At 41.1% G+C, this 14261-nt stretch overlaps 1 protein-coding gene across 10 annotated transcripts in view; it reads right to left on the bottom strand.

The window, feature by feature from the left end:
* Nucleotides 1-1687: 1687 nt before the first annotated feature.
* The window catches only part of tp63 (tumor protein p63), a 296932-nt gene continuing 284358 nt past the window's right edge, over nucleotides 1688-14261 (bottom strand). For 8 of the 10 annotated variants that reach the window (XM_043702548.1, XM_043702549.1, XM_043702551.1 and 5 more), the window contains 4 exons: nucleotides 11926-12077; nucleotides 11274-11415; nucleotides 6165-6258; nucleotides 1688-5136 (listed from right to left, as the gene is read on the bottom strand). In XM_043702548.1, the coding sequence (XP_043558483.1) occupies nucleotides 4840-5136; nucleotides 6165-6258; nucleotides 11274-11415; nucleotides 11926-12077 (685 nt within the window). In that variant the 3' untranslated portion in view covers nucleotides 1688-4839. Of the gene's footprint in view, nucleotides 5137-6164; nucleotides 6259-11266; nucleotides 11416-11925; nucleotides 12078-14261 lie in introns of all 10 variants that reach the window. The other 2 variants (XM_043702550.1, XM_043702557.1) reach the window with 2 other exon arrangements.

Below are 14261 nucleotides of genomic sequence, written 5' to 3'. Positions count from 1 at the left end.
TTTTGCAATACACAGACTCCTGTGTTGGTCACAGGTAACAGGCCATCACTTACCAGCAGGGAATTTGAGTATTTCTTAAAGTTGAATGATATTCAACATATAAGGATTGCCCCCTATCATCCATTATTCAATGGTCTGGCAGAAACAGCAATCCAAACTTTGAAGGGAGACTTAGGGAAATAGCCTACAGCTTCAGAGATAGGGATAGCTCAAGAGGATTTGCCAATAGATAGAACACACTGCACCAGGTTAAAGGTAATCTTCCTTCGAGGGAGGGTGACACAGCATCAGGAATGCTAATGAGTGTGCTGTTTATTTCAGGGGATGAAATTTGGTGTAGGAACCATGGGAATGGCCCTGCAGAGGTAAGACACATGGTCAATGCAAGGTCAGGTCCAGTGATGTATAAAGAATATATAGGTGTGACGGTTCTGAAGCAGTACGTGGACCATTTGAAAGCTGAAAGCTGCAAACTCACAAATGGCACGACAGCAAAACATGCTTGGCTTTTCAACAGCTCTTTCAACTGTTCTGGAACCTGCGGGTTATCCCTCGCCACCAAGCCCTGAAGATACCTCAGAATGTTAGATGGACACGGCGCATGTTGCTGCCTTGATGCCTTTGTTGCCTGAAGAGGAGAATGGATTTCTTCAACGATGCTTCAAGCCACAAGAGATGAGCTACTGTGCATTACATTCTGCCATTTTCAGACACAGAGAGGAGGAACCTGACCTGGTGGTAAAACATTTCAGGAGGAAGAGGGATGTAATGATTTAAATGAGGTCAGCCAGGTCAACCTCACAGAATGAGCTCCCTGATTGGGGCTGTTACCCTGGCCGACAAAGAAATAGGTGTATCAGAGGTTCTGTTCACTCTGAGCTTACTCTGAGGAAGTTAGCAATACCAAGGACTCTCCACTTGTGAAGCAAGCATGAGTTGGTAACAGAACACTGGCCTCTGTAGAGTTATTTCATGAATGTTTGAAAAAATGAATGGGTTATTGAAGCTGGCTTGTCCTTGTCATATGTGCTTTAGTTCTTTAGCATGCATGAGCCATTAAACTCACCACCTGAAACAAGAACGACTCCACCACGTTTACCCAGCTTCTTGTCCTGTATCATTGTCATGGGCTTGGAGTCATATAGTACAGAAACAGACTCTTTCCTCCATGCCGACTATAATCCCAAATTAGAACTAGTCCTATCTGCCTGCAAACACTACTTAATCATGTACTCTTTTGTAATAACTGAGAAATCTAGAAGTAAATCTAGAAATAAGCCTGAATCTCAAGCACAGCTGCAACATCCATGCTACACTCAGTCCACCATTTTGGTCAATCACCATGCTATCTTAATGCGATCAGGGCAACAAGGAGGGAAATCATGTTGAACTAATTCATTAGAGTTCTTTGAAGAAGTAACAAGTGACTGGATGAAGTTGAGCTTGTGGATGTGCTGAAATTGCGATGTTCTACACTAATTATAATTATGTAATTGACTGGGAAAGGAGGTTCTCACGAGCTGTGAACTGGGACATTCTGCCATGTACTGTACAGTGTCAGAATCAAACAGCTCAAAGCCAAACAACAGTTTTTTTTTATAACTAACAAGGCACTCTTGCCCCAACAATTAGGGAACACACCTTGCACAGTCACACATACTGATGTTCACAATTAGGAAGCTTTTGGGTGAATGACAAAATTTTATTAGATCAAAATTCAAATGATACTCAAAGGAACCAGGACTCTTGAGAAACGTTTAATTGGATGCTTAATACTGGAAGAAAAAAAAAAGGAATGTGGTGGTAGTTTATACAGAAGGAACTCTACAGTGCATCAAATCCAACACGCAGCAGATTTACACTTAACTGAAACATAAGTATTGATTCCAAATAGTACAAATCTGCCAGCATCCTGATCTGCTACCCACTCCTCTCTGATTACTATGGTCACAAATAAAGTTTATTCAGTGAAATACCCAAACAAAAATCAACACCCTCATATATAAGCCCTGGATGTTATCATTTTGCAAGCATACTGTGCTGATCTGTACAGTGCTAATGTGACACTGGGCCCTGCATTTATTCAGCCATGAATTGTAATAATTGAGTGAGTGCTGAGCTTGGCCAGTGTTGGTGAGTGCACATTTTGACAAAGTTACATGATTTATACCACCTTAAACATTACATATATATTTATTTCTAAAAAAGATTGACAAAATGCTCCAATATATATATATACAGCAACATGAAATGAAAACTGACCAACTATTTTATGACTGTTATCCTACTACAGACAAACTCCCATTTAAAAATTTAGACACATGCCTTTTTAACACCTGCACAATCAAAGCCACAACATTTGTTTTTGTAGAGACGTTTTTGCTCTTTTTCTCTCAAAATACAGTCCAAAACTATTTTTGGGAAAACCTATAGACATCTCCAGTAGTGCTGTGTCTTTGTGATCATATCAGAAAGGGAGTTGTGAAAGTCACCGTGGGGCAGACACACTCATTGGCTTGTTATCTGTGACATTAATTCCTCTTCTCCTTCCAATCCTGTGTCAGGCTCAAACAATTCCAGCAGGTCAGACTGGTCTGGAAGAGTAAGGTCAGAGGATGAGTGGGTTATTTGATCATTGTGAATTTGATCATTGATCATTGTGAATTGGAGGGATAAGAAAGAAGAGGACAAACATGGGTTTCTGTACAGGAACAACTCTGCAAGGATTACCCTGACATTTTGAAATTGTTTTTGAAGTGCAATAAAATTGAAGGATGCAAAGAGAGGGATAAAAAGAAGTAAAAGTGTCTCTACATTTCTGATTGCGGCTACTAAACCCTAATTCACAGTTTGCGAGGAATTTCAATGACATGAATCACCTCAGCCATTAGCACCAAGCTGTTTGGAGTTCACCTGCAGGACAGCCTCAGTCACTGTAGCAAAATACCAAGAGATGAATATAAAACAAAATATTGAAATCTAGGACTCATATATGAAACGGATACAGTAACACAAAGGCTACCCCAGAAACAGATTCAAGTAGAGAAACAGAATGTTGCAGCGTGTTAAAGTCATGGTACAAGTGGTGCTTTCAGTCAAATTTAAATTCCTCCCACTTTCCCCCACTCCCTTCCACCAAACAAAAGCTGTCTGGGCTGGTTTGTGCGGCTTCTTTAACTGGGTGACAATGGTACAAATCGATAGTCACAGCCTGCTTTTCCATTCGGAGCTCTGGCTATCATGGAGCCCATTTATCACGCCGCTACTATGCAGATCAGTTTACTGGACAGCTCTTAATCACTAAATTTAATAGTGTAATTTTAACAATCAGGTGTCTCAGTATCATATATATGAAATGAACTCTACACTGACATTTAAGCAACAGATATCAGTGAGACACTAAGAATGGTGCATATTACAAAGATCCTAAACATCTCATCTGTGTCACAAGGTAGTACATCTTTCCTGTAAAATTTTTGAATTTTCTTACAAGGATCCTATTGTTATTAGTGAAAACTGGAAAGTCTGAAGAGAAGGGAATTCTTTTACAATTGTGGCCTAATTAGGGATAAACCCAAAAAGTTGCTTCTGCTCCAGACTGAAGGCAGTGCCCCATGCAACTGAGATTGCTGAATGGTCTCTCCCTATCCTGAGGAGATGAAACCTAATCAAATCTAGCAGTCCCGCAGAACTGGCCAGCACCACCAGGATCAGTACTTTCACACCATGTAACATCCTGCAAATGAAATGCACAAAGTTAAGGTGGATCGCAATGTAAAATTCTGGAACATTATAAAATTTGGTATCATTGATCGCCATGAAGCTCTTTTTCCCTTTGCCCCTTTAAATTTAAAGCAAATCTCAGAATATAATTGTCAGTCAAGGCTGTGTTCACAAGCTAACACATCACAGCTTGTAAGTGAAAGGGTTCATATCCCAACTCTAGCTAACTGTCAGCTGCATTCATTCAGTAGGTGACATGTGGTTTCAATGATCCAGGACATGTCAGCACCAGGAGATCACATTTGGAGTTCTGAGTGAGTTGACAATAAGCCCAGTCATAATCATAATTCACTATTGGAAGAGACATACCACTCAGCCACCTCAACGCATTGCAGGTGAGCAGGAACAGGAAAATGCCAAAGACACAAAACTATTTTTGCAGTACTGAATCTCAGTAAGGGCTCTTTGACCCATTTCCAGGAGTTGAATTCATGTGGTAGACTGGATGGTTGTACATTGGTGCTCTGTCACCGTCAAAAAAAACAAACAATACCACTAATTTCTCCTCTCCTCATAGAGGTTGCCAGCCACTGTTCTAGTGCCTGTAAGTACTTTTACAGCACTTCTGGCCTTAGCTGAGGCAGTGAAATATTAAGTGTCATTTTTGAAGTGCAAGATAACCAAGGATAGAGTGAGGATAGAGGCCCAGCAACTCCATTCAATCTGCCTTCCTCACTTGCACGTTCACTCTGTACTTACTTGCACACCTTTATGCAGTTGCAGTTTTGATGCACGAACAATACCATTGATTAGAATGACCCTCTCTAAACAGGAAGAGATGTATAAATATGGCAGTTACAAATCCCACATAGCCCCCTCAAGCACCCTATAAGCTTTGATACAGCTACCATATATGGGCAGTTGGGCTTAAGACAACAAAAAAAGTAAAATAAAGACAAATTAAAGTTGGATAAGTGCAACCAATTTGAATACGAGTAAGAATACTCAAAGTATAGATACTTTGTTCTGACAGTGTCCCCTCGTATTGTTGTCATCAGTAGATATGTTTGGAACATTGTCTTTTGTGGTTTAGTATGGTTGTTGCTCCAGACCACTTCACTCCCCTTCCTCCTTGATCCGCTGCTTGCTGCGGCGTCCATCCACGTCAAACCCAAAATCATTCCAATCATCGCGGGGAGGGAAGGAGATGGTCTGGCGCAGGGTGAAACGGACAGCATCAATTACCCGTTCACCGCGTGTCTCATTCTGGGAGCCCATACTGGCAGTAGAGGCACTGCTTGTATTTCGCAGTAGTTGAGGAGGAGTTGAGAAGTCAAGGGACTGTCTGTGGTCCAGTATTCCTTTCCAGATGGCATGTCGGTATTGCTCAGGAATCTTGAGGCTGATGAGATCCTAACAAAAAAAATTTTAAAAAAGGATTTGGTCACAGAGCCAGCAAATCACTGATCATTTTTGTGTGTTCACACTGCTGAAACAGCACTTCAAAAGCACGGACTGGAAACTTGGCAGAATGACCTCCAAGACTTTGCATTTATTGCTTTCAACTGGGAGAACAAATTTATTAAATTATTCCTTTAAAAAACAATGCAAAACTTCAGACTTTGAGAAAAAACATTCTTTTATTGAGTTTAATGATGCTGTTCATCATTTAACTCTAGATATCCTGAACAAAACCATACCATTCAGGACTGTCCTCCTTTCCTTAAAAGGATAGTGAATTAGTTGAGTTTTCATGAGAACCCAACATCTTTATACTCACCTTTATTAATACCACAAATGATCTCACTAATTAAATTTAGTTTCACAACTTTTCATGATGAGTCTTGAGTATTGACCTCTCCTTTACAATAAGCACTGTATCATAAACCACACACCTAGCAATTAACTTAAGGGACCGGGAAACACCTAATCCTTCTGATATTTTTCCTTAGTATTTCCATCATTTTCCATTTCCATTCTCTCAGAAACACCTGCTTTAATCATTGGGACAAAGCCTTTACAACCATGGAATAAATTAAAAGACAAATATTAGTCATTTTCTACCTCTTCCGAGGGGAACTAAAATCAGAAGGACTGACTTTCCTGTTTCTGGTCCAGTTTTGGTAAGTGTGAGAGAGATTTCAGTGAACATAATTATTGTCCACTCATTTAAAGAGGTTAGATGAGAGAAGGTCCCTAAGCAATCACATGCCTGATCTGTATTCACCTTCCTCAAGTTGCAGATATAGGGAAGTGAGTGTGACTTTAAGGCTTAATTAAATATCTGTATTATCTTTTCATCCAAATTTCATGACACTGAGGACTGTGTAGAAACCCATATTGAACATGTTTTGGTGTTTCCATTATGTGATGGTTTTACTAAAGAGATGAGGGAAATCTACAGGGATCAGGGACCTGAGTGGGAAGTGGAAACGACTTACATCCATGGTAAAATGCTCGATCTGGTAAACGTTCATCAATCCCTGGGTGGTGAAATACTCCAAACACGACGCACAGCCGGCTCTCGTCAGAAAGCTGCAAACAGAGGGGATGAACAATCAGTGCTGTATTTTGCTCAAGATCACAACTTTCTTAAACAACTAGCAGATGCACACTGAGTAACAGAAAATTTTATGCAATTATGACAAACAAATCAGCAATAAAACAATTTCTGTAAACCCACACAAAGTGTGAATAATCAGATCATCTGTCATACTGATTGAGTTAAAAATTAGCCAAGACACCAGGAAGCACTCCACTGCTCATGCCCAAAATAGTGCCCTGGAATGTGGTATACTCAACTGAGGTTTAACATCTCCTCTGCAAAACAACACCTATGATAATATAGCAGTAATGCATTGGGATTGTCAGTAAAAAGTTTTTTAAAAAATTATTTAACTAGATGTGGGCATTTGTGACTTGGTTCGAATTTACTGCCTATCACTAATTCGCCTGTGGTGGTGGAGGTGGGCTGTCTTCTTGAATAGCTGAATTGTTTGGGGTGTAGGGATACCCACAGTGATGTCAGGGAGGCAGGGGGTTTCCAGAATTTTGACCCAGTGAAGCGAAAGAAAAGTCATATAGTTCCACGTCTGCATGATATGAGACTTGGAAAGTAATTTGCAGGCGCTGGTTTACCCATGTATTGGCTGACCTTGCCGTTCTGGTAAAGGTTGAGAGTTTGGAAGGTGCTGTTAGAGGAGCCTTGATTTGTAGCAATGATTTTTGAAGATAGTACACACTGCTGCCCCTGCAGGTCAGTGGTGAAGAGTGCAAGAATTGAAGGTGTTAGGTCAAGTGCAAATCAAACCAGGGTCCAGAACAAAGCGATTTTCTTGGGATAGGTAGTGGGCCATTTTGGACTAAGATGAGAAATTCCTTCACACAATGGGAAAGAACAGAAGTATAGTGTCCAGACTTCCCCTATTTTCCTTGTTTCCCAGGGGATTACTTTGTACTGGATGACAAAAGTTCATGAGTGCTATTGGAGTTGTACCCATCCAAGGTAATGGCACGTATTCTATCACACTCCGGACCTCTTTAGATTAGATTCCCTATAGTGCGGAAACAGGCCCTTCGGCCCACACCGACCCTCTGAAGAGTAACCCACCCAGACCAATTCTCCTACTCCCTACTAATGCACCTGTCATTATGGGCAATTTAGCATGACCAATTCACCTGACCTGCACATCTTTGGATTATGGGAGGAAACTGGAGCACCCGGAGGAAACCCAGGCAGACATGGGGAGAATGCCTGCGTGGCGTTTGCACAGTCCCTTGAGGCTGGAATTGAACCCAGGTCCCTGGCGCTGCAAGGCAGCAGTGCTAACCACTGAGCCACCCTGTGCCATCTAGATGTTGGACAGGTTTTGGGGAGTCAGGGAGGGAGTTATGTGTCACAGTATTCACAACCTCTGACCTTCTCTTGTAGCCATAGTATTTAAATAGCTAGTTCTGGTCAATGTAGCCTCCCAAATGTTGATGGTATGGGACTTAGTAAGGCAATGCCTTTGAATGTGAACAGGTGATAGTTGGATTCTCTCTTGTTGGAGATGGTCACTATCAGAAACTTTTGTGGCACAAGTATAACTTGCCAATCATGAATCCAAGCAAGAATATGGTCTGTGGTTTTCTGCATTTAGACATGGACCTCCAGTACCTGAGGTGTTATGAATAGTCCTGATTAGTGAACGCACTTCTGACTTTATGATGGAGAGGTCATCAATGATGAAGCAGCTGAAGACATTTGGGCCTAGAAAATGACTCTGAGCAACTCCTGCAGAGATGTCCTGGAGCTGGATCTCTGAATTACTGGGGGATGTGGTGGTGCAGTGGTTATGTCAATGCACCAGGCCCTAACATTCTGGGACATGGATTCAATTATAGATGGCAAAATTTGAATTCAATAACAATCTAGAATGAAAAAGAACTTAACGATGACCATGTAACCACTGTCAACTCTTGTAAAAACCCTTTCTGGTTTAGTTATGTGGGAAGGAAATCTGCCGTCCTTTCTTTGTCTTGGAGTGGAGCTTGAATCCACAATCTTTCAATTCAAAGGCAAGGAAGCAGCATGCTACTCAACTCTGGGACAATCACAGTTGATGCAGAAGAGATTTCTCATTTCTAGCAGCAGCTCCAGTTTGCCAAGGGGTGTGTGTGTGTGTGTGTGTGTGTGTGTGGGGGGGGGGGGGGGGGTGGGATTGCTACATTCTTCCTTTCCCTCAGTGAAGGAGTAATTGGGACTATAAAGTAACTCTGTCCAACCCAGTAACTCCGCAGCTTCCTAATCTGTACCGACCATTCCTGGACCCTTCCCTCAAAACTTTGCTGCAAAGAACAAACATGCGCAGTTGAAACTGTAAAGATCCCTGTAAGTAGTCAAGGATTTTTCACGACTTGGAGAATTTGAAATTGGTTCATTTACAGTGAAATTTCTCTTTAGTCTCAATTCACCCACACCGGCGTTAATCATGAACAGGCTGCAACTTTAAAGGAATAGGAATAATTGGGAAAATTAAATCAAATAGCTCAAAGAATATTATTTCATAAGATAAATATCTTTGGAATGTGAAATTGAGGGGTTGATTTGTGCATTTACGGTAGGTATGGATGCGATCTATGGAGACTTAAATAGGAAAAGACTTGTTTATGCCTTAAAGACATATCTTGCTGACTTGTGATTCATTCAATACTGGGGCAAGAGCAGTGAGAACAGGTGGAGCGTCAAAGGTTGAGGGGTGATGCTACAGAGGTTTATAACATCACGAGGTGATGGATGGAGTGAATAGTCAAGGCCTTTTTTTTCTCCCCTGGGTAGGGAAGCCCAAACTAGAGGGCATAGTTTTAATGTGAGGGGGTAAGGTTTAAAAGCAACCTAAGGGGCAACTTTTTCACGCAGGGGATGATGCATGAATGGAATGAGCTGCTAGAGGAAATGGAAGTGGATACAATTACAACATTTAAAAGGCATCTGGATGAGTACATGAATAGAAAGGGTTTAGAGGGATATGGACCAAATGAAACAGTTTAGGATATCTGGTTGGCATGGACAAGTTGGACTGAAGGATATATTTCCATGTTGTGTCTCACTATAATTCTAGGTCAGGCTCAGAATTTAAGGAAAGCCAATCAATGGGTGAAGAAATGGGTTTCATACTGTTTTCTTCCCATTACTCTTTGCAAATAACCATATTTTCTCCAGCAGTTTATTTCAGAGCCTAATAACTTGATGATCTATCTTGACTTAGGTTTCTTATATCTGAATCCATTCTCAAACATCTTCTGTCATGCCTTCATATTCTTCCTGAAATGCGGTGTCCAGAACAGAACGCAGTACTCCACTTGAGGCTGAATTACTGCCTTATACAAGTTCAACATACCCTTGGTGCTCTTATAATCTATGGTCCCATTTAGGAAATACAGGCAATTAACCATTCTCTCAAACTGTCATGCTACATTTAACAACTTCAGTTCATTAACATTCAGGTCCCTCTGCTCCTGCACTCCCTACAGAAATGTATCCTTTATTTTGTACTGTTTGTCCAAGACTTGCTTATCACCTTTTACTTCTCTGCATTGAACTTCATCTGCCATCTATCTGCCCAATTCAATGTGTCTACATCCTTTGGAAGTTGACACCATCCTCCTCACAGTTTATAATGATTCCAACATTTACAGTAATTACAAAATCTGTTTGTTTTGAAATTGTGTCCTGTAGGTATAGATCATCAATACAGATCTATAAGATCTCAACATTGATTTCCAGGAAATTCAAATACAAAGCTTACCCTAGTCTTAATAACATCCAATAACCATTACTCGGTTTCTGGTCACTCAGTAAATCTATGTTGTTAATGTCCCTTTTATTCCATTTGCTCAAGTCTGTTGCATGGCAACATACCAAATGCTCTCTGGAAGTTCCTGTACACTACATCAACACAGTTACCCATGTTAACCCTCTCTGTTACAACATCGTAAGAACTCCAGAAAGTTAGCTAAGATAGATTCTTCCTTAAAAAATCCACGCTGGCTCTCCTTAATTACCTGCATTCATCATTGTGACTATTAATTTTTTCGTAAATTATTGTTTCTATAAGTTTCCCAACCAAAGTCAAACCAGGTGGTCTATCATCGCCAGGCTCATCCTTACACTTTTTTGGACAAAGGCATAATGTTTGCAACGCTCCAATCATCTGGCACCACTGAGTCTAAACAAAACTAAAACATTGCGGCCAGTGCCCTGGCAATTTCCACTTTCACATCTCTCAATATTAGATTAGATTAGATTACTTACAGGGTGGAAACAGGCCCTTCGGCCCAACAAGTCCACACCGCCCCGCCGAAGCGCAATCCACCCATACCCCTACATTTACCCCTGACCTAACAGTACGGGCTCTTTAGCATGGCCAATTCACCTAACCTGCACATCTTTGGACTGTGGGAGGAAACCGGAGCACCCGGAGGAAACCCACGCAGACACGGGGAGAATGTGCAAACTCCACACAGTCAGTCGCCAGAGGCGGGAATTGAACCCGGGTCTCTAGCGCTGTGAGGCAGCAGTGCTAACCACTGTGCCACCGTGCCGCCCACTATTCTTGGATGCATCTCATTTGGTTCTGGTGCCTTGTCAACTAAGTGCAGACAGCTTATCCAATACCACCTCCTTACCAATTTTAAACCTTTCAAGTGACTGAATTTAACCCTGGCCAGTGTTGAACTGGTTTATCTTGGCTCAGTGACCACATATGGTGTGTGGTCTCCAGTTTGAATACCTTGCAAACTTAAGATTGTGGGCTTCTTATTGAAGAAAATAAAGGCTCGCTGCCAGTGAAAACTCAATATATTGTTGTTTATGACATAAACCTGAGCCGATCATAGTATAAAGTAAATCAGTTTTCAGATTTTACTGTGGGATTAATTCAATTCGTTAACAGATTGATGGTCTGAAATTTCATAAACAGGGAATGCTTCATGGCTCTATGAAAATGGTCCACTTTATGCAAACTAATTCTACAAAGAAAGTGAGTAATCTCATCACCACCTCTGACCTGGAGATGCTGTTGTCAGACGGGTAAGGCGGAGGCGGTGTGCAATGTGAAGTCGAAGCCATTGGTGAAGGCAATCCCTGCGTGGGACTCAACCCATTCATGTCTCCATTCATCATCTGAGGAACATTCATCATCTGAGGAACTGAGGAAACAAAATAACTGATCAGAAACAGCCCTCATCATGCTTCTAAGCAGCTTTATGCTCGAGATAACCCACCCACTCTCTATCCATTACAGCCTCAACATTACACACTGTGCTTTATACAAAAAATGTGGCCTGGAGCAACGACTAGCAAATTAGTTCAGATCCCTGTCCATCAGGAAACAACTTAGTTCAGGACCATTTAAAAATATGGAGTTGTCCATTTAAGACAGAGGTGAGGAGAGGTATTTTGTTTCTTAGAAGGTCAAGGATCTTTGGAACTCTCTTCCTAACAAGGCAATGAAAGCAGAGTCTTTGAATATTTTAGGGTAGAAATAGATATTGGTAATCAAGGGAACAAAAGTCCTGCCTAATGATCAAGTATTGCAAATGAAGAAAGAAAGGCTGCGAGTGTTTAGCGAGAAGCATCATCCATCACACATACATGTGCCTAGGATGCAAGAAAGGAATCAGTAGTTTCTTCACATAAGAGAACAAACTGGATCTTACCCATACTTCCTGGGGGCATGGGGGCTTGTGAGAGTGCATTGCGCTGCGGACTGATGAGCTGGCTGACAGAAGGCAACTTGTTCCCCATGGTGGCCATTTTATTCACTGGAGAGGGAGAGGGCCCAAAGGACTGCTGTGATTGCATCGATGGCCTGAAACAGAAATAGTAAAATGTAAACCTGGTTTGAAAATAACATTCACCAATTCCCCAAAATGCTATTATTATACATATCACCATCATATTAGCAAGTTCAAATGCATCATTAGCAAAATGACAGCAATAAGGCATTTTACTTGGCTCATTATCTCCATGTTGGTCCTTACTCCCACTGGAGCAATTCATCATGATTCCAATTCATGATTCAACCGAAAAACTACTAATATTCGTCATTTCGATCCACTACTCTTAAATACCAGGACTGATTTAACTTTACCTGGTAAGAACATTTTCTGCATTCTAAAATCCAACTGTAATGGAACTACTCCTTTACTCCTTCCCTTCAGAGTTTTAACACTAATCCTGAGCCTCTGACAACTGATTCACTTCTCAATCCACCTTGAGAGTGGTCCACTCTATCAGCACAATGCACAGCCCAAGATCATCTTTCTGATGAGAATTCAAATGCACCTTCTCTACCTGTGTATAGTACTGTTGTCATATTTGAAGGTGAGCTTGTAAATGTATAAAGAAAACTGTGCATTTTATTAGTGTCTCAGAAATGCTCATAAAAAAATTACATCAGAGATGTCAGCAAACATGGCAACCATTTTGGAAACTTTCAGGGCGGAGATCAATTGAATCAATTTTAGTGATGTTGCCTGGGATATAAATATCGGATCCAAGGGCTGTATACCCATGCTCCTCCTCCAAGTGCTATGGCATCACCACCCAAATGTGAACCATGGTACAATGTCTCAATAAAGACAGCATCTCTAGCACTGCAGGGCTCCCCTCATGGTGACAGCAAACATGCCAAGGACAGGGGTGAAAACTTGAAAACCTCTAACTCAGACAGAAGCTCTAATGGAGGTTTCTAATCTTAAACTGAATCCAGAAACTCTTGCGACATTCAAACTTTTATTATATGGAGTAGGATTCTGCTGTAATATCCTTGACCCCAAGTCACATAGACAGAGATGAAGGGACAATGAACCAGACATTGCTGGGGGAAATGCATTCTAACAATTAGTCAACAGCTTCAGAAGAGATTTCTTCTGATGGCTGAAATATATACATAAATGCACTGAGTGTTTCTACATTACAAATTTTAGTGAATTTCCTGACCTCGCAATCATACTGAGAGTTCTATTTCAGCATTTCCCACAACGTTTACTGGTTTCCTTTCCAGATGAACCACTGCTCCCCTTTATACATTCTCCACAAAATACTAGCTCCTCAGAAATTTGGAGCTGCCCCAAAAAACAAAGAGACACATCACACATACTCCAGTTGCTAGATTTATTGAAAGGATCAGTACAGATATCAGCATCAATCCAGAATGTACACAATTACCCCATACTGAAAACCATAGTCAAAAAGACCAGATAGAAAAAAAACACAGAACATCTTTATAGAGGACCCTTTTCTGTCCAGCAGTAGCCCAGTGATACAACCTTTCAGAGTTTTGATTCCTTAGCTGTCCCAACCAGGAAAATGAAAAAGATTGTACATGACCAATGCAGAAGTTCAGACAAAGTTTCTCTGGAGCAACTCTGCTTTCAGTGCAATGACTGAGAATTTCGCAAATAGCACTGTGCATAATTCGACCATTACATTTGGTGGTGGGAAACTTCAGGAACAAGAAAATGATATGCTGATGGCTGCAAGATTTATTAGCCTCATTTTTTAAAGTTCTGTGGCTAAACCCTCTTTACTTTTATTTCATTTCCTTCTAACCCAGGAAATGAAAATGGATGCATGAGCACTGTAGGACAACTCTCCATTGGCTTTCATCCACATGAGGAAGCGCTGTTTGTGTTTGTAGCCTTCCCAATCTTCTGATTTCCCAGTGCTCTTGGCCACTTTATAGGCTCTCTCTTTTTCTTTCATAGATTTCCTGACTTCCTTTGTCAGCCATGGCCATTTATATGTAATGAACCAGACTTTATAAAAAATCTTAAAGTAAGGGAACACTTAGGAAGCAGCGACCATAATATGGTAGAGTTCAGTATGCAGTTTGAAAGAGAGAAGGCAAAATCGGATGTAATGGTGTGACAGTTAAATAAAGGTAATTATGAGGGCATGAGAGAGGAACTGACGAAAATAGACTGGAAGCAGAGCCTAGCAGGGAAGACAGTAGAGCAAAAATGGCAGGAGTTTGTGGGTAAAATTGAGG

The sequence above is a fragment of the Chiloscyllium plagiosum genome, chromosome 13 (assembly GCF_004010195.1).
Source record: "Chiloscyllium plagiosum isolate BGI_BamShark_2017 chromosome 13, ASM401019v2, whole genome shotgun sequence".
Lineage (NCBI taxonomy): Eukaryota > Metazoa > Chordata > Chondrichthyes > Orectolobiformes > Hemiscylliidae > Chiloscyllium > Chiloscyllium plagiosum.
Note: the sequence above shows the minus strand (reverse complement) of the source record. Positions and strands in the feature narration are given on the sequence as shown.